Raw genomic sequence first — 18,617 nt, 5'->3', positions numbered from 1 at the left:
TTTCTCCGAACACGTTTATAAAGAAGTATAAAGGAGCTCAGGGTTTGTCCTTATATCTTAAAGGAGGCAATAGGTGTTTCAACATTCATTGTAATGTACAGTTCATTTGTAAATATGACTTACTTGCGAGCAGTCGGATACCTTGACCTCTGAACTTTTATACTTTTAGCATTTGATTTTTCTGGCCTCTTTAGTTCATTTCTGCGTTGAAGATTGATGGTTCAACCGCCCATTTTTTCTATTTGCTTCAATCCAAAGAATCCGCTTGTGTCAGAAAATTGACTTCTTGCTTAAGCATGTCCTTGGCGATGAGCTTCCTGACCTGGTGTATCCAACAGCACAACTTGTAGGCTCTCATGAGTTAAATGACACATTACTGATGTTATATCCATGTATCTCGTTTAGATGCAGTGATCGAGTTATATGTAGTTATCTGTAAATTTACTTTTCAGAAAATGTGCAAATGGTCACAACCTTCCATCCATTGTAATCCGTCTGTAATCAGGTGGAGGGAAATTGCCACATGTAATGATGCAGTTTGTGTTTTTTTTTACCAGTGGTGCAACAATTGTCAGATGTTGACATAAAGTTCCACATGTTCAAATAAAGAACTTTTCAAACTTCTGATTGATAAGATTTTAGCCGCTGTGCATTTTCTGTAAATGTAGTTTTCCACCATCGTAACAGGTTGTGTATTAAGGCCTCAGTATGCTTCTCAGTCGCTATCCGTCAATCCGACTCTGGTCACGCAGAGGCTATTAATCCTTTCGAAGTTCTCTGTCGGGATGTCGGTAATACAAGGCAGTTCACCTCCCGATCAGTAGGCGTCGCTACGTTAAACGACCCAATCTCGCGACGTCTATCGTGAAAGTGGTTGATTGATTGTTTACCTTCCGACTCCGTTCCACTCCTCACAGTGAACGATGGCGACCGAGAGAGATTTTTTTTTTGAATGGTGACCGGCACACAGTAAACTCTTTAAAAAATGGCGGTGTTGTTGTTGTGAGAGGAGGGAACTAACTAACCGTAAAAGTGATTCCGGAAATGATGTTGTTAGCCGACCAATCACAACCGTTGCGGTCTCCGTCGCCTCAATGGATAGATAGAAATTTTGGCCGACGCACGCAAGCAAGAGGGCTCTCCGTCGACCATAAATCAGCCTTTAAGGCCTCAGTATGTTTCTCCGTCGCTATCCGTCAATCCATCTCCGTAGTCCGTCCTTTAGAAGTTCTCCGTCAGGCTGTCGGATACGCAAGGCAGTTCACCTCCCGATCAGTAGGCGTCGCTACGTTAAATTACCCAATCTCACGACGTCTATCGTGAAAGTCGTTGATAGATGGTTCACCTTCCGGCTCCGTTCCACTCCTCACAGTGAACGATGGCGACCGAGAGAGAAAGACTGTTGTTGGAGTTGGAGCTTGTTGATGTTGAAATGCAAATAATTTTGACCAAATGTTGACCGGCACACAGTAAACTCTTTCAAAAATGGCGGTGTTGTTGTTCTGAGAGGAAGGAGCTAAACCGGAAAAGTGATTCCAGAAATGATGTTGTTAGCTGACCAATCACAACCCTTGCGGTCTCCGTCTCATCGACGGATAGATAGGAATGTTGGCCGACGCACGCAAGCGACGGGGAGCGTCTCCGGGAGAGAGCTCTCCGTAGGCGACCATAAATCAGCCTTTAGTCTGTGAATTCCTCCCGGTGGACCATTTTCAGCCACTGACAAATTGCTGAGTTGAGCTTCGCACTTATCTGATTGATTAAGTCAAATTGACCATTTTCACATCCACCCGTGCACGAATCCTGTGGGACGTGAATTTCGTCATTTTCGTCTACAGAGGGTCCACTGACTCGGCCGACTGAACCCGCCAACTACGCATGCACTGGCTCAGTCTAGATTTGGTAAACAAACAAAAAAAAAAACCTCACCAGACAAAGAGCAGAAGGTCAACACAGATGCTTACCGGAGAACCAGTGTTATCTACAACTCTACAATGTACTGCAGACAGATTACAGGCCATTGCATGGGCAACTTCAGCACGGACAACCACCCAAAAGGTGGTATGAGTAGGACTTTGGACAAATGCCATTTTGAAATTTTAACCTATTAAAAGAAGCAAGATCAAAACAATTCAAACATCACCATTAGCAATCTAGCAACAGCATAACTAAAAACAATGCAGCAACCATCTTGTTTCCATTGGATCTCATGGTCAAACTTAATTTGCATTCATAACATTAGTGTTTTTTCCTTGAAGGAGACGTATGCCCTTTTTCCCACAAGCTGACACAATTTTGTGAGGTCTTAGTGACCCACTCTGGTCAAAATACCACAGAAAGATGGTAGAACAGCTAATTTTTCAACTGTAAATTAAAACGTCATTTCATATCAGCCAGCTTTAGAGTGTGGAGCCAGATTGGTCATACTCCCTTGAAGCACATTTTTACCAAATGGCAAAGCACACAGTAAAAAGAGAGCTCACACTTGCAAAACCGAGCTCATACTACCACACACCAAAGTGACCCAAAATACTTGGCTAGCAATTTTAGTTTCAAACATTCCTAACTTTTCCTCATCTGCAGTTTGGCAGCTGGTACTGATCCCTCTTTTAGACACATTCTCACTGATCGTCACGTCTCAAGTCTGGATAAACAACCAAAACACATAATGAAGGGGCCACCAAGTCGATTAATACACCAGTCAAAACTCACTGAGTAATTCCTCTGTCATCTATTGGCTCCAGAAACCCTGGACTTGGCTGTCTGTACTATTCTTCTGTATTTTGTTGGTTTCTAAGTTTGCAGAGGCGAAGAATGAAAACAATTGCTTTTATTGACCTCTTTTTACCAAGGTGAACAATTTTATTTCAGCAGTGCCAGAGTATTGTTGTATTCAGTGGGATTCAAATAGGAAATCGGAATTTCAGAAGAATGCTAATTAGAAGTCAGATGTTCTAGTTAAGTTTAAAACATAGGAAAAAATGCTTTTCGAGCATTATTATCTCATGTATTTCTTAAGTTATAATTAGCTAGTAATAGCAAAGCGAAAAAGCAAGAGTTTTGACTTGAAATAAAGAAGGAGAGACTGGAAGTTTCATTGAATGGGATATTTTCAACCCTATGTGTTACGTCATTTAATTATTGGCTATTTCCAAATCTCTTACTTTATTTATCCAAATAGATTTTTAATAGACTTTCCTCTGAAAACAAGTTTAGACAAAGCCTTTAGGAAATCTAGCCTGCTGATATTTCTTTGGTGGGATTACATTTTTTTTTATTCTTTTGGTTCCATTGCGTTTGCAAACATCTGTATATTTGCGAGCATGTCTCATGACTGTCAGCTATGACCACATCTTTGAATCTAATGCAGCATCCTGTAACCTGGCAGCCATCCAAGGAGGGAGACCATCTGATTGGACGAATCACCCTCAGCAAGAGAAGTGCCACCATGCCTAAAGAAGCCGGGGCGTTGCTTGGGTTAAAGGTCAGGGGTCACAGAAACATGGCAAAATGTTGGAATTCAGTCAGTGTTGCCTCCCTCCCTTATGACAGCTGTTTCCTAACGACTCGCCTCCCGCTTTGTGTGTCCGTTTCTCTTTAGGTGGTGGGGGGCAGAGTAACAGAGTCAGGGAGATTAGGTGCCTTCGTCACCAAAGTCAAGAAAGGAAGCCTGGCTGACGTGGTTGGACATCTCAGAGCAGGTATAGAACAACTGTTACAGTAGCCTGAACTAGAAAAGTCAGTTTCTTATTTTAACTCCTGTTTGCTTGCAAAAAGTCAAATATTTGTTCATGCAATGGCATTTTCTTTGTCTCTTGAGGTCTAAAAGAAAATGTAATCTCATGATACATTTTCCTACGTTTTGATAGTTTAGCTTGATTTGAGTTAAACCCGATTGTGCTGCTTGTTTCTGCAGTTAAATTACTTGAAAAGCACAGAGCTACCAATATTCTGCCTTGTTGATACTGTCATGATGCAACATAAGAGCCCATGCTAGAAATGAAAACAACCGTATCAGAAAGTTTAGTACCGTCCTCTGTGCTACAAAACTCTACTGTTGACAAAAACTAATAGGACATTAGTTTCACATACATGGTGCAACAAATAAAGATTATTCCACCCCTGAAAAGTCTCCAAAAAAAAGACAATCTATTTCAGAGAAAAGTATTTTTTCAGATAAAATGTTCTATTTGTTTTTAGAATATTGATTTTTACATTTATTTGGAACAAATTAATTTTTTTATTATCTAGAGAAGCTTTTTGGGGCATTTAGTGACAGTAAAAAAACTGGTTTTTAATATGTCCTCATTCCTGGACACACACACACACACACACACATCCACACATCTCCTCAAAAAGGAGAATGCAGAAGGCGATCATGAAAAAACTCACACCAATGTGGATAACTGATTTCAGGGGATGAGGTTTTGCAGTGGAATGGGAAGCTGTTACCCGGGGCGACGATGAAGGAAGTTTATAACATCATCCTGGAGTCTCAATCTGAGCCTCAAGTGGAGCTAGTGGTGTCCAGGCCTATTGGGTAAGTCAAGAATGAAACACATATATCACATTGTCTGAGCCAGATATATCATATATCCACATTTGAGGAAAGATGCAACCCTTTAGTTGTACTTGTTAGTTGCCAGTTTGCGCTGCATTGTATTTAACCCTTATTCAATCAGGCAGTTAACTCTGACTCTGGCAGAATTCAAATGAGAGTGGAGAGTGGGACACGTATTTATATTCTGACCATGACAGCACTGCCAGCCTCTGCCAAGTTTTAGACCGACAATTTTCATTTTGTCTCATATGTCCTCTTTAAAAAAAAAAAGCACTTGCATTTGTTTGTAGGTTGGTATAAGGTGAAGTGTTATTGGCCAGATGAAATTGCCTTTATGCTCCATAAAAAAAGAAGAGTGGCTGCATTTAAAAGTCATAGTTGAAGCCTTGTCAGAAAATCCACTGGGCTGACTAATATACATGAAGGTAGTGTACATGGCCTGCAGTTTTTGAAAGTAGCCTTCACTTACTTTTTAAGCACATATAATTGAAGTAAAAAAAAAAAAAACATGAATCGTCAAATAGATACTCTATATGAATTTGGGTTGAGAGTTAAGTTGGCTATAAAAAGGCAGTATTTCATAATTGCTTTACACAGGCATTCTCTTAACTTTATGGACCAACATTTGATTTGTTATTGGAAGTTTCTAATTTAATCCACTTGAATGTTATTTCTCAAAATATCTCAATTGAATATATGCTTTTTTTGGGGGGGTATTTGGAAGTTCAAAGGAATTATTAGCTTGACTTTTATTATAATAAAGGCTTGTTTTTACACTTAAAAACTTGAACATATATACCCGGCAAAAAAATCCATTCAATACACTCTTCTTTAGAGGTCGTAATTGCTTACCTTTTACAAATTGCAGCACTTTACATTACAAGTCTATTTTCTAATAAGGAGCCAAATCATTGCCTTGTTTTTAATCAAACTAAGATGTATTTTAGTGTGAGTAATGCTAAAAATGTACTTGGGAAAAACCTTTCCAATTCTAAATGAAGTAAATATAAATTCATTGTTCTTTGTGAATGTTTAATTGTATGTTTACTGGTAGAGAAACTTTACATCTTTTTTGTTCAGCTGACCTGCTCTGTGCCGTCGCCGCACTTTTTTAGCAAACATTGGTGATACATTAGAAGCACTTAGTTCAGAGTCTTGCATTAAACATTGCCCCTTTTTTTTCCAATGTTATTGATGGTAAATTACACTTTTCTCTCCAGGAGAATTCCTGGCTAAGAAATGGCCTACCTACAATTTAGCTGTACATTTTACTACTATTTGATAGCAATGAAGTGTCATGCAGATATTAGGTGGTTGATTGTTTTATTGGGTTTTTATGAAAAAAAGAGATAAGAAATAAAAACAGGGTGTAATTAATGGATTCAATTTGCCTTGATATCATCAAACTATTGTTGGAAGATTTACCTCCAATTAATGATTTAGAATGAATATTCGCCCAGTTGAGTCACTCTTTCTCAATTTAACTTACACAGTAATTGATAGCAAATATCTTGATAACAACTGTGCAATTACTTCTCGATACTGCATTATTGAGAATTGAATGAAATACACATGGATACACATGTCGGCATAACATAAATGGATTTGAGCTTAGGTTTGTTAAATGATTCAATCTTGTTGGTTGTATGTAAAACAAGCACTTAAAGTGATAACTTGTTGAGAGGACATGAAAAAAAACATGGAACAATTTCCACATGATTACTTTTTCTTTCTTTTTAACATTAAGTAATCCTATTGTATGAAATGAGTGTGTTTACGGTGGGTCAGCACAATGTACTAGCGTTGATTTAGCTCTTTTTTTGGGCTGGACCTCGAGTTAATCAGGAGGGTTAAACCTCGGTACATTAATGTTGAATGAACCCCTATAGGTTTTATGAGGTTTACATATTGCTATTGTTATTTCAATTAGATCTATTTTCATTCAACAAGACTGGCATAAGTAACATAGACAAAATACTTGTTCATATAACAACATTCAAATTTATTTTAGTGAAGATTGTATTCAACTCACCAATACATAGTAAGTGGACACAACAACAATTACTTGATGCTGATAGAAAGCAACCTAATTCTGTGGAAATTAAGTCTATAATATGTTGAATATGAAAATTAACTCAAGCACAGTCACATTCTCAAATTTATTGTTGAATTGCTGAAAATACCTCTGTCCAAGTAACCTCACATAGAATACTAAATAACAAAGATCCAAGCTGTCATCAGTGTTTTTGATAAGTTGTGTTGTTAGGAGCGTGCTGGCGCCACATCACATATTTGACAGTATATACCCACTATTGCAGTTTTGAGATTCTATCTTACATGCTAATGGATGGGGAAAAAAAAGTTGAATGTATTGATTTCTCTCCAAACACTCACGAAGGGTGTATAGAAAATATCAGTAAGTAACTGCTCTTTTTTTTTTTAGAATCCCTTGACCTGTCACACGTCAAAAAAAACTATTTTGGCTTTATTGGTGCCATTTTGTATCCCTTAATGAACTGGTCTGAACTATATATTATTATATTTTTTAAGGATCCCAATTGATGAAAAATACAAGCTTTGATCAAAATAGCTGCATTGAATCCTCCAACTCTCGTAAACTGCAAGTTCACTTGATGGGATGCAAAATGGCAGCTGGCAAACATCCATCATTGTAGCAATGCTTTTGCTAGCTTTTAAGCTTTCTGTGCTGTAAAGACTGAGGATTCCTAAATAAATCATTTACAATATCCCTGTAACCTTAACTGTTAAACTTGGCACTTTGGGACTCATAAAGCAAGCTATTTTATTTGATTTCATTTACATATTTATATTTTTGATTTTGGAATGAGATCCAAGGCAACCTGTGTTTTGCAAAACACTTATCAGTTTAATATTTGAGTTTAAAATCAACGGATATAAACCCGGAAAAAAAAAAGAAAATAGACACGTTAGTTTGTTGTTTCTCCAGAACTAAAACAAGAAGATGAATTGGAGCTGGTAATTAGCCTTGCTTCTTTCGCTCTGTATGCTATGCTAAGTCAAAGCTAACCTGGCTAACTGACCAGACTACAGCTCTGTACTTGATGCAGAAACAGTTCAGCTGTGTCCATCTTCTCCAATGGCTCTTGCTAAAATTAAGTTTCAAGGAAAATATTAAAGAGTATTACTTTTCCTTGTGGGTGTGCAAACAATTTCAAACGCAAACCTCCTTCTGTGCTACTTACAAATCTAAGAACAACAAAAGAGCTCCGCACACCTTTGATTTTAAGATGACAAATGACCCTGATAAGTGTTGCGCAGATTGCCGAGCTTTCTTTATATCACATCCAGTTGGTGCAGTGGATTCTGGTGTTTCCCCTGGGTTGTGGACAAGAAAAAATAGTGGCGTGGACACATTTGAGCCACTGGTTTCTGTCCTGCATTATTCCATCTCGTTATTTGGCCTCCAGAAATGTATGAATGAGTCTGGGGAACACTGCAGCCACGAGAAGAGCTTGACTCACATCTTTCCCTTTGCTTCTCCATGACTTTTTAACCACATGGTATTTCCATCTGAACATCCCAATAACTTTGATTACAGTGCTGCTTTGTCCCTGTGCAAGAACTGCTGTATCTAAATTAATTTGCATGCATGCCTGTTTGTTTTAGTTTCATTTCTAACCTTGCTTCGTTCAGCTCGGATGCCAACATGAAGGTGACTGATGTGCTGTTGCGGTTTCTGTTTCAGTGATATCCCAAGAATCCCCGACACGTCCCACCCTCCATTAGAATCTAGTAGGTATCTCCTCTGAGTTGTACTCTATTTGGAATCTGTATGTTTGTCTGGCTGAATATGTGTCTTACACTGAAGTGTTCATTTTCTATTTTATAAATTTGAGTGGTAAAAATGACCATGCAGTTTTGTGTGCTATGTTTCAGCTCATTCTGTTTATTTATTTGTAAATCATCAGCTGCACTTGAAGAATTTGCTCTCGCTCTTTATCTTAAGATAATGTGTATTTTTGCCAGGTTTTGTAAATATATTTGCAAGCAAGGTTTGATTAAATGAAGAGTCCAAAGGTCTGTGAATCAAGTTAGGAATTGAAGGTGATTAATCTAGCTCAGCTTGGATACTGATAGTCTAATTAGGTGCTCTCAATTTGAAAAAAAATCTGAGGATTTTAATTAGATTTTAATTCTTAGGTTTTATGTATCAGGACATCATTAGAAAAATCATCAGGGTCTTAAGATTAGATTCATTCAACCTTGAAGGAACAATAGAAAATGGACATTTGTTTATTCTGTATTTAATAACAACGAAGCTAAAAAACAGGAGTAATGTGTAAAAGAGTAAATGCATCGTTCTTCCTTCTATAGGAATTAAAACGGTAAGTAGCAACTTCTGGAACAATTCGCTTCTGCAAAAAACAAACACAGTATATCAACACAAACATCGGAAAGAAAAGTGGGCAAAATTTCTGTCAACAGTGTGAGAGACTGATAAGTCACATAGAAAACGATTTCTTCATTATGAGTATTTATGTCTTGATATTTGAGACCTTAGTAATGAACGAGGATGTGCTTTTGTTTTTCACATGACTGTTACCATGACTGCCCTTAAAGACACAGCAGAAGAGTGAATATACGCCCCCTGAAACGGCTCCAACCTCAGAAATGTCACAGAAATTTGAGAACACACTACTTTGAGTCGACGCTTGCGGAGTTTTTACACAGAACAATGTTTGCATGAGACAGGTTTTTACTTTGTCACAACATTTTTTCAACCCAAGAAACTTTGTGTTGCAAAACAGTCCACAGTTTGTGTAACAAGGACCGTGCAAGGTGCACCATGGATCAAGTTGCATAGGCCTGATTCATGTAAATAGATCAAACACAAAACTGAAGCAGTGGAAAAATCCACAATAATGTATATGCTTGAGTCGCCATGATGGCGTAGATTCACTCTTCCTGTTGTCCTCTTTCTAAGTAGAGGTCGCTGTTGCTTGGCTCACCCATCACAAATGTTCCAACCTAAGGGTGGACTGACCACATTGTACTGGACCCACTGGACACAAGGCACTAACTACTCATGAGTATGTCAACCAACCCCTTTTTAAGAAAAAAAACAAACTGAAATATACCTTTAAATGAAAGTAAAAGAGTCCAAATTTAAAATTATTGGCACAAGTCTGACATGTAACTTAGTTGTAGGGGATTATTTTTATTCTTTTTATTATTCACTGTTATTCATCTTTATGAAACGCATTGAAATGTTTCTCTGAAGGTTTAACTGTGTGAGGTGAACAAAGTTTTGTGTGCATAAACTCGTGGAGCCAAATTTATGATATAACTAATATACCGTGTGTAAGAACCATAAATGTACACTGCTGAGCCAATGGTCTGGGTTTGCTTCAGGTGATCAGATCTAGGTTCAGCGACTGTTTGAGCTTAAAACTGCCTTTATATACTGAATTAACAGGCTTTTCCATCAATAGATTTTCTTTTCATTTCAGTTCAGTCCCATTCAATACCACTTTACTTTCTGTAAAATTAAAAAATAAAACTAAAAGGAAAGAAAGACGATGAGAAACCCCAGATAAGATCAGGTCCATATAAATTTTTTCGTGTGCACAAAACTTGCAGTGAGACAAAGCCTGTCACATTGCACCACCTGTGATTTTAGGTTGTAGATGTCTCCAACCCTTCCATTGACAGTTTTTTATTGAATAAAATCAAAGAAAAACTGAATCCTGCGTTTGAGCTGACATCCCTCTACTTGAATTTCAAATATTTTCTTTGTCTCTTGTCTTCATAGCAGGTTCCAGTTCTTTTGAGTCCCAGAAGATGGAGAGACCATCCTTAAATGTCCTGTCTCCCTCCAGTCCTGGGATGCTGCAAGATGCTCCACAGTTAATGCCAGGACAAGTCTCGGTGAGTGTGTGCGCTGTGACTGCATTGGGCTCCTTTAGTGTGTTCACATGAACACTCGGCATCAGGCTGCTTTGTGTGCCTCTCTTTCAGGTGAAGCTGTGGTACGACAAAGTCGGTCACCAGCTAATTGTTAACGTGCTGCAAGCTGTGGAGCTTCCTCTTCGACCTGATGGGCGGCCCAGGAGCCCATACATCAAAATGTACTTCCTCCCTGATCGCAGGTAGGCGAGCCACCCATTCATGGGGGGACCTATTGATGAAGAATAGAAATTTTGCAATCTTGTCAAAAATTGAAATCACTCAAAGCCTCATCAATGCAACTCCAAATCAGAAAAAGTTGGGACGGTATGGAAATTGATATCCTATAATAGTTTGTATACATACGTATTTGTTTTTCAGGCCTGCAACACATTTAAAAGGAAGATGTCTCTCTTCTTCCACAGCTGTGCCTTTATAGTGATTGCAGGATATGGTTTTGTGCTATCTTGTTGCAAGACACATAGACTTTCCTGGAGTTCATCATGATGACAGCCTATGTTGCTCTAAAATCTAAGTGTATTTTTCTGTAATAAAACAGCCCCTATTGAGAAGTAAATGAGGTTCTCCAACCTGATACAATCCCAGTTGCTAAGTGCTAAGAGTCTGGATGCTCCTTTTGGTTCTTCTGAAATGCAACAATGGATATATATTAACAAATGAAAGTAAGTTGATGTTGCAAAACATATATTTTGTGTATTCATACAGTACTTACTGCAATGAAATAAATGTCCAGGTATGGGTAAAAATTAGGGCTGGGCGAGTTAACTCGTTATTATCGCGTTAACGCGTTATGATTTAACGCCGATAAATATTTTATCGCGCATTAACGCAGGTTTTATTATTTATTTTATTATTGTAAAAGTCTGTTGCTCACAGGCTTTTATTTTGTAAAAGTCTGTCGCTGTCTGCTGTGGAACAGGAAAAGAAAGTAATCGGCGGATCCACAAAACATGGAGAAGGGTACGGAACTTTTACTCGGCCATTTTCATTTTAAAGTTCTTCCAGACGGCGGAGTCGACAGAACCAAAGTCATCTGTAAACACTGCCAAGTTGAATTGTCTTCTCAGCGTAGTAGTTCCAGTCTAAAATATCACTTAAAGGCAAAACACACAACTGATAGCAGCAAGTCATTCAAGGAAACAGACAGTGGAGCGAGGCTTCTACATAAAAACTACAGAAAGATGCTGATGTTAAAAGTGTGTTTGCACAACAAATGTTATGGCACTTTCATTCATATGGCAGCACATTTAAAATAAAACTAAATGCTAAAAGCTATACACTACTTTTGGATTCATTTTTGGATTTTGCGTACAAATGCGATTAATTGTATTTAATCAGGGAAATCATGTGATTAATTAGATTAAACACTTTAATCGTTGCCCAGCCCTAGATAAAAATCTTTTTTTTTTTTCTATTTATTTTAAATTTATATTTTCAATACCGTCCCAACTTTTTCTGTCTTCTGGTTGTAGCCAGTCAGAGTAAAGCATTAATTCTATATCACAGGTCCCCGTTTTTAATGAAGAAATACTCGAGAGCACCGCCTTTATACCCCCATCACTCATGACATTGTTTTACACAGTGACAAGAGCAAGCGAAGGACAAAAACAGTGAAGAGAACCTGCGAGCCCAAGTGGAGCCAGACGTTCGTCTACACGCATGTCCATCGAAGGGATTTCCGCAACCACATGCTGGAGCTGACTGTGTGGGACCAACCTCGGTCACCAGAGGAGAACAGCGCCTTTATGGGAGAGGTAGCATATCCGAATCAGTGCACCTCTAAGTCTCTGCTGTTGTCCTTTCCACTCGCTGTAGAGATGATGTCTGATAGCCCTTTTTAGGTCATGAGCAACAAAATGACGTTATTGTTAATTTTTTTCTTCAATTACTTGATATGTAAGTGATCTAGTGCAATAGAAACATAAGCCCTTTTTGCACAGTTTGAGAGATAATTGTGTCCTGTCCATTCATTAGACATGTGTTTGAGCAGCACATAAATGCTTGATGTAAATCAGCGAACGGCAGCGAAGCGCTTGTTTGCAGTGCTGTTTTGATTTTGACCTCAACAGGTCCTGATAGAGCTGGAGACGGCCTTACTCGACGACAAGCCTCACTGGTATCCACTCCAAACCCACGATGTCTCATCTATCCCGCTGCCCCGACCCTCCCCCTTCCTGCCCAGACGACACACAAACACAGACGCCCCTGACAAGAAACTGCAGCGTAAGTCTCAGCCAGATATTGACTTCAGCCGTGTGTATTTCTGTGTGTTTGTTCATATCCCCTGCGTGTGTGAGTGTACATTTGTATCACCGTGAAAGAGAGGAAACGTTGTGATTCCTTTACTCTCATCGAGAAAAGTATTACATGTACTGTATGTCAATATAAATGTCTGTTTTCACCAGCCCTCCCTAATTCTGTTTGTACTTGGATGTTTGCATGTGTACATGTACGGTGTATATACACAATATTGTGTTCCTATGTGTGTGTGTGTGTGTGTGGCTTTGACTGTTTAGGTTCTCAGCGTGTAACAGAGCCTGAATTTGATGAGGGTACAGCTGTAGTATCTAAAGGTGGGTGGGGACTGTTTCTTAGCATTACATCCAGTGTCTCCTGGAACTTTTTCTTTTTATTTGCGGTGTTATTCTGGGCTTCTCTTGGCAGCCTGCAAAGTTTGTTTTCACTTTCCATTTTATGCATAGATGTATCTCAAAGTTCTCAAACTATCTCAAAGTTTTGTGCCGAAATTTAGGACACACACAACTTTCAGTGGCAAAGAAAGTTCTCACCTGCAAAAATATGAGCATGTCGGAGTAACGCTGGAAACCGCTGTCATTTGGGAATTAAAAAGTATTGCCACTCACAATATTGTATTTGAACTTTCATCTTTTAAAGTCATTTGTAAAACTGTCTCAGTTGTATTATTTGGAATAAGAATATTGAGACAGTGGGACAGAAACCATTCGGGCCCCATGCTCCAGTCAGACATTCTTCTTTTTTTAGATACGAGTCTCATCGAACCATTCTTTCGACCTGTTGCTGGTGGTGAGCTGCTCTTAGAATCAGTTTAGAGCTGATTCAGCTTTAGAACCTTCTAAAAACTAGTTTGCTTTTCCAGAGGCAGAAAGCCTCCACAGAGCCACTTCATCTGCTCACTTTAAATGTCTCTTCCAATTGTGCATTCTGAACACAAGTGGGATTCATACACACTGTTCTGAGCTGATCGATGGACACCTGCAGGTTAACATTACTTGACAATGATTCTAAATGCGATTTCAAATACTGCGTAATGCCAACTGGTGGTATTAAAACATCAAAATACACTGCTGTTCAGTCTTTTACTGGCCTCGTTTGAATTGAGCTGCCCAGTTTTTTTTAGATTAAGGTGGCCACAACATTTTAGCAGATCTGGTTAGTATTAATGACCCTGTCATCGTCCCCTGAAATAAGTGTTTCTTTGCTCTGGACCAGCAAAGAGTCGGTGCTCTTGTAACCTTGTAACCACAACTGAACTTTGATCAAAAAAGGGAAATCTAAAAATGGTGTTTCGGAGATTTATTTAATTTGATTACAGATGAGATGGAGTATAGACAACCCCTCGAGAGCTTAGAATAAAATGTAAATCTCCTATAATGAAATATTGCCCTCTTCCATCCAACTGCTGTTTTGTTTTTTGAAGAACCCACTCTTTCTAATCGCTTTGCCTTTACAACAATTCAAAAAAGATAAATACCACAACATCTTTGGTCACATCCTGTCAGCGACGCCTGATTTTGTAAAAGTAAAGGATGCAATATGTTGCGCATGAAACAAAGACAAAGACGTGTAGTTTTGTCACTTGTAAATGGGCAGGTTTGCTTACACCTAAAACGGATAAAACCGGCTGTTCTACCTCTGTAAAATGATCCATTAAGTGACATTGAATTAATTCCTGTTTATTCATGTAGCACCAGTTAACAACAAAATTAATCCAATAGAATCCTTTATAGAGAAGTGGCTTTTGTATGCATGTTAGAAAATTGTTGATAAATTAGTTGCAGTAAACAAGGTCAAAGTTGCTTAATGTGTGATGAGAGGACCTCACAAGTGTGCTGCTTCCTGCTTTCGGTGTGTTTTCAGCAAAAAAAAAAAAGGAAGTCAGCTGTGTGTAAAGACAAATTTAAGATTGCTGCCTCTGCTTAATCACTTTGCGTTTAACAGAAAGTATAGAGTTCGGCACTATCGTGTATGTTGACACGGTCACATGGATCACTTGAAGGCGCATCAGGCTTTCTATTTTTATTTTCATCTTCACACATCTTCTTTTTTGTCACTTGTAAAAAAAAATACAGGAGACAGTCATTAAAAGTGCCCAGCTGTAGTTCTATTATTAGTATAATCTTTAAATAGTTTGTTTCCAGCAGGCGTATTGTCTTCTCGTTGTCATGACAACATTTATTGTTATCAGGCTCTATCGTAGCATGAAGACACTTAAGATTACTTTGTGCCGGCCCCAGGTAAGCAGATATGAGTCAGCAGACTTCTAACACGTTTTTCAAAGCTTTTAGCAAGTTTTGCCTCTTAAAAGTCCACACATATTTTCAGTTTGGATGATTCAGGACAGAATAGGAAGCCCTGTGATCTGCAAGCATTATAGGGAATATTTTAAATCTTAAATCATTCAATATACTTATTTGAGCTGCTCACTGAAATCCATTTTAATTACTGCGCCTTTCACTGTACTGTCTGTTGATTTAAAGGTACTGTTTAGACTTTTTAAATGTACAGAATTATATTCCTGCGCCTGATGTAAATACATCGGTTCATACATAGAAATTTACCTTAGGTTTTTGTGTTTATGTGTGTCTGCACACGCATGCGTCACCATTTCGTGCTCTCCAGCAGATGGGCGCGGCAGAGAGAGGCAGCGGGAGTCCACATCCACCCTGGAGGTGCCCGAGGAGCAGCGCACGCCCTCCCATCACATACGTTCACGCTCGGTGTCCCCGCACCGTGAAGAGCAGGGACGCATCCGGTCACGGCCACCCAACGTTCCCACCCAGAGGTCAGAGCTGAAGACGAGGTTTTTCATCCGTTTCTTTTTTAGCCAAAAGAAGCACTCCTGTGGACTCCTCGTTGATGATGATTGCTCATAAAAGACCAGCATCAGCCTGATGTGAGGACACTGGTCACTTCTTAGAGGATAAAGCAGCAGACAGAAAATGAGAGTTTGTTGGAAGCCTGTAGAACTGAGTCCATCTACTAATGATGTGGCAGCGTGAACACTGAGTGCTGCCAACTCTGCTTTTACTGGCCAAGCCAAGAGAGCCCCACAAAGAGGCTGCTGCACTGCCGTCTAACCACCAACCAGACATTAGCCTGACTGTCCGTCTGTCTGTCTTTCTTTTTAAGGAGTCTGGATGATGAGCTTTCTCACACTCGTCGTTCTCGCTCTCCAGCACATCACTACGATGCTGGCAGAGGCCGCCATCACGGGGAAGAGTACCTGGACGACAGGTGCGTGTCTGTGTGCGAGCACTGAACACTTCTTGTAATATAACTAGACAAAATGTAATCCGAGAGCAAAATTTCCTCTGAATATTTGCTTTTTGTGGTATGAAATTATGGTCCGTGTTGCAAAAACCGCATCAGCTGCAGAAGGGTGTGTGTGAGGAATGAGAAGTGCTTCTTGTATTTTTGAAGTTTTCTCTTTATCGTTATCTTTTTTTTCTTTCTACATATTTCCATGCCCTGTATTTGAACAAATTTCCTTTAAAAAAAAAAAATCAGTTTTCTTTGTATCTTGAAAGCGTTTGGTGCTGTCGCTATACGCTGATTTGTAATGTTACATACAGTGACTGTAGCCGTCATTTAACAAAAGCTTTAGCTGAAAAAAATCTGGGGAATTTCTGAATGTGTATGCATGTATGTATGTGTGTGTGTGGAAGTAAGCAACAACTTCTCTTTCCTTTTTACTCTCTTCTTCTTCTGCTCTTCTGGTTTTTTTGACTGTTGTTGATTTCCTCATGTGTCATCCATCCCCATGGTAACCACAGTGAGGTCATCATGATCCACCAGTCAATGCGAGGCAAAAGTGCTGAGTGCCTGCACACCAGGTAAACTGGACAGTATTGTTTACATTTTGCTTTTGGATGATGTAGAGTCTGATGTGCTTAGTGTTTAGTGTGATTCTCTCACACTGCGTTTACTTAGAAAGAAAGAGAATCTCAGATACAGACAGATATTAGAGAATACAATGGTGCTGTAATTACAACTGAAGATATTCACATAGGTTTGTTCAAGCCAGGACTTTTATCCCGCTTGTGAAGTTTGCGGAAGATTCGATCACATATACTTGAGTCCCTAGAACCTTTAGTGTCATGGTATAACACTGTAATTTGCAAAAAAATATAAAATCTTTGCAATTTGAAATTGAGGCATTCTTACAATCACACAGAGTAAGACACCACATTGCAGTAGGGATGGGAATCGAAAAGTGTTCCCAGTGTTTCAATTCCTTGGAATCGTTTGGCGATTTTGCAAACGATTCCCTTATCGATTCCAGTGGGCGTGAATGACGTCACCACGCCACCAGCACTCAACAGTAAACATGGCGCCCAAGCGGTATAAACGCTCGAAAGTTTGATTACACATCCCTAAAAAAGGCGACAACAGGGCAACTTGCAAAGTGAATATTTCACCAAAGGGAGGAAATACTACCAACATGCAATAACTATGAATGAATGTCGCGTTTTCGATCCGCTCCGGACTAACGTTGGTGAATCTGAACCCAGCAACGTTAGCAACGTTAGCATGTCCTCGACTAACACTGCAGGTAACTAACTAACTAACTAACACTGCCTATCATGTTAGCGCCATTTACCTCATTGTAAAAGCTGCTGTTAGTAACGGTTAAGGTTAAATGAATGCCTTCTCAGGCATTACATTTAGATGAAATCATGAGAGACAGAGCCTGACTGGCTCAGAGCCAGAGGCTGGTGGTACTACCCCCAGTTCACCTCTACCTCCAGCTTCTCCTTTCACCAGAGCAGGGAAGAGTTAAATTACCCAGGCTAGGATAGACCAATGTGGACCTCACCGTTGTTGGGTTTGTAAGGTCATGACTCGTGTTACTTCTAAACTAAACAAAGTTGATGCCGATCGACCGGTTTGTTGTCCTTTTTCTCCAAATGAGAATCGATAAGGGAACCGACAAAGAACCGAATCGTTAAGCAGAATCGAAAATGGAATTGGAGTCGTAAAAATCTTATCAATTCCCATCCCTACATTGCAAGATAGAAAGCAGCATCACTTGTAATAGAAGAAATGATTTGAGGGAATTCCCAGTGCCGTTCAGCTGTACTGCTGCTTCAGGTCCACAAGAGGCCACTGCAGGTTCATGATCAGATGGCTGTTCTCCAACCAGACCAACAGTGTGGCGTGCTTGCGAGGGCTTAAAAAAAAGGCACAAAGAGTTTGCTCAGTGTTTGTGGAAACAAGTGATCAAAACCCACTCAGACATCTTGCACCGTGTTCCCATATCTTTATGCAATCAGAACATCGAGAAACAGCCATTTTTCTGGCTGCTGTGTGATAGACACGTACTGTAGTCGCATGCATGTGGGTCTTAGATTGCTGTTTGAGCACAGAGGTAAGTCACACTCTTCAGAATACATCTGTGGGTTTCACAAGACATCGAGGAAAGGTTCAAGACAGACTTTTGTGTTTGTGCTTTGTGAACACACAGATGTGTTTGAGAGAGAAGAATATTTTAAAGTGTGACTGTAGAGGTCAGCCAGCTTTTGGTGCTTGTATGATTGTCTTGTGTTGCTGCAGTTCTGTGTGCTTACACTGCAGAAACCTGCAAGCTTAGCCAGTGATTTGAACTGTCTACGGGGGCATGCAGGTGACTCTCTGATAAAACCCTCCTCTCTCTTATAGGACGCTCTGTGTTTTTACATTCAAATTGAATAAAAGCAAGATTAACAGCTTTAGATGAGCTAAATGGTGGTAAATGAAATCACTGGATAAGTTGCCACTGCTTTTGTTCTGTAGAACCTTCATGTCTCTGTGTCTGTTGTCCCTGCACTCCCATACAATTTTTTTTCTCTTCTTCTATCCATTCCTT

At 39.4% G+C, this 18,617-nt stretch overlaps 1 protein-coding gene across 6 annotated transcripts in view; it reads left to right on the top strand.

Moving 5' to 3' along the window:
- The window catches only part of rims1a (regulating synaptic membrane exocytosis 1a), a 128,881-nt gene that overhangs the window by 77,579 nt on the left and 32,685 nt on the right, over window positions 1-18,617 (top strand). The window contains exons 8-19 of one of the 6 annotated variants that reach the window (XM_075474569.1): window positions 3,389-3,484; window positions 3,602-3,701; window positions 4,417-4,540; window positions 6,960-6,977; window positions 8,289-8,335; window positions 10,356-10,471; window positions 10,562-10,692; window positions 12,093-12,264; window positions 12,580-12,733; window positions 13,027-13,083; window positions 15,395-15,554; window positions 15,902-16,006. In XM_075474569.1, coding sequence (XP_075330684.1) covers window positions 3,389-3,484; window positions 3,602-3,701; window positions 4,417-4,540; window positions 6,960-6,977; window positions 8,289-8,335; window positions 10,356-10,471; window positions 10,562-10,692; window positions 12,093-12,264; window positions 12,580-12,733; window positions 13,027-13,083; window positions 15,395-15,554; window positions 15,902-16,006 — 1,280 coding nt within the window. Of the gene's footprint in view, window positions 1-3,370; window positions 3,485-3,601; window positions 3,702-4,416; window positions 4,541-6,959; window positions 6,978-8,288; window positions 8,336-10,355; window positions 10,472-10,561; window positions 10,693-12,092; window positions 12,265-12,579; window positions 12,734-13,026; window positions 13,084-15,391; window positions 15,555-15,901; window positions 16,007-18,617 lie in introns of all 6 variants that reach the window. The other 5 variants (XM_075474556.1, XM_075474576.1, XM_075474563.1 and 2 more) reach the window with 5 other exon arrangements.

The sequence above is a fragment of the Odontesthes bonariensis genome, chromosome 2 (genome assembly GCF_027942865.1).
Source record: "Odontesthes bonariensis isolate fOdoBon6 chromosome 2, fOdoBon6.hap1, whole genome shotgun sequence".
Taxonomy (NCBI): domain Eukaryota; kingdom Metazoa; phylum Chordata; class Actinopteri; order Atheriniformes; family Atherinopsidae; genus Odontesthes; species Odontesthes bonariensis.
This window is presented reverse-complemented; position numbering and strand designations above follow the sequence as displayed.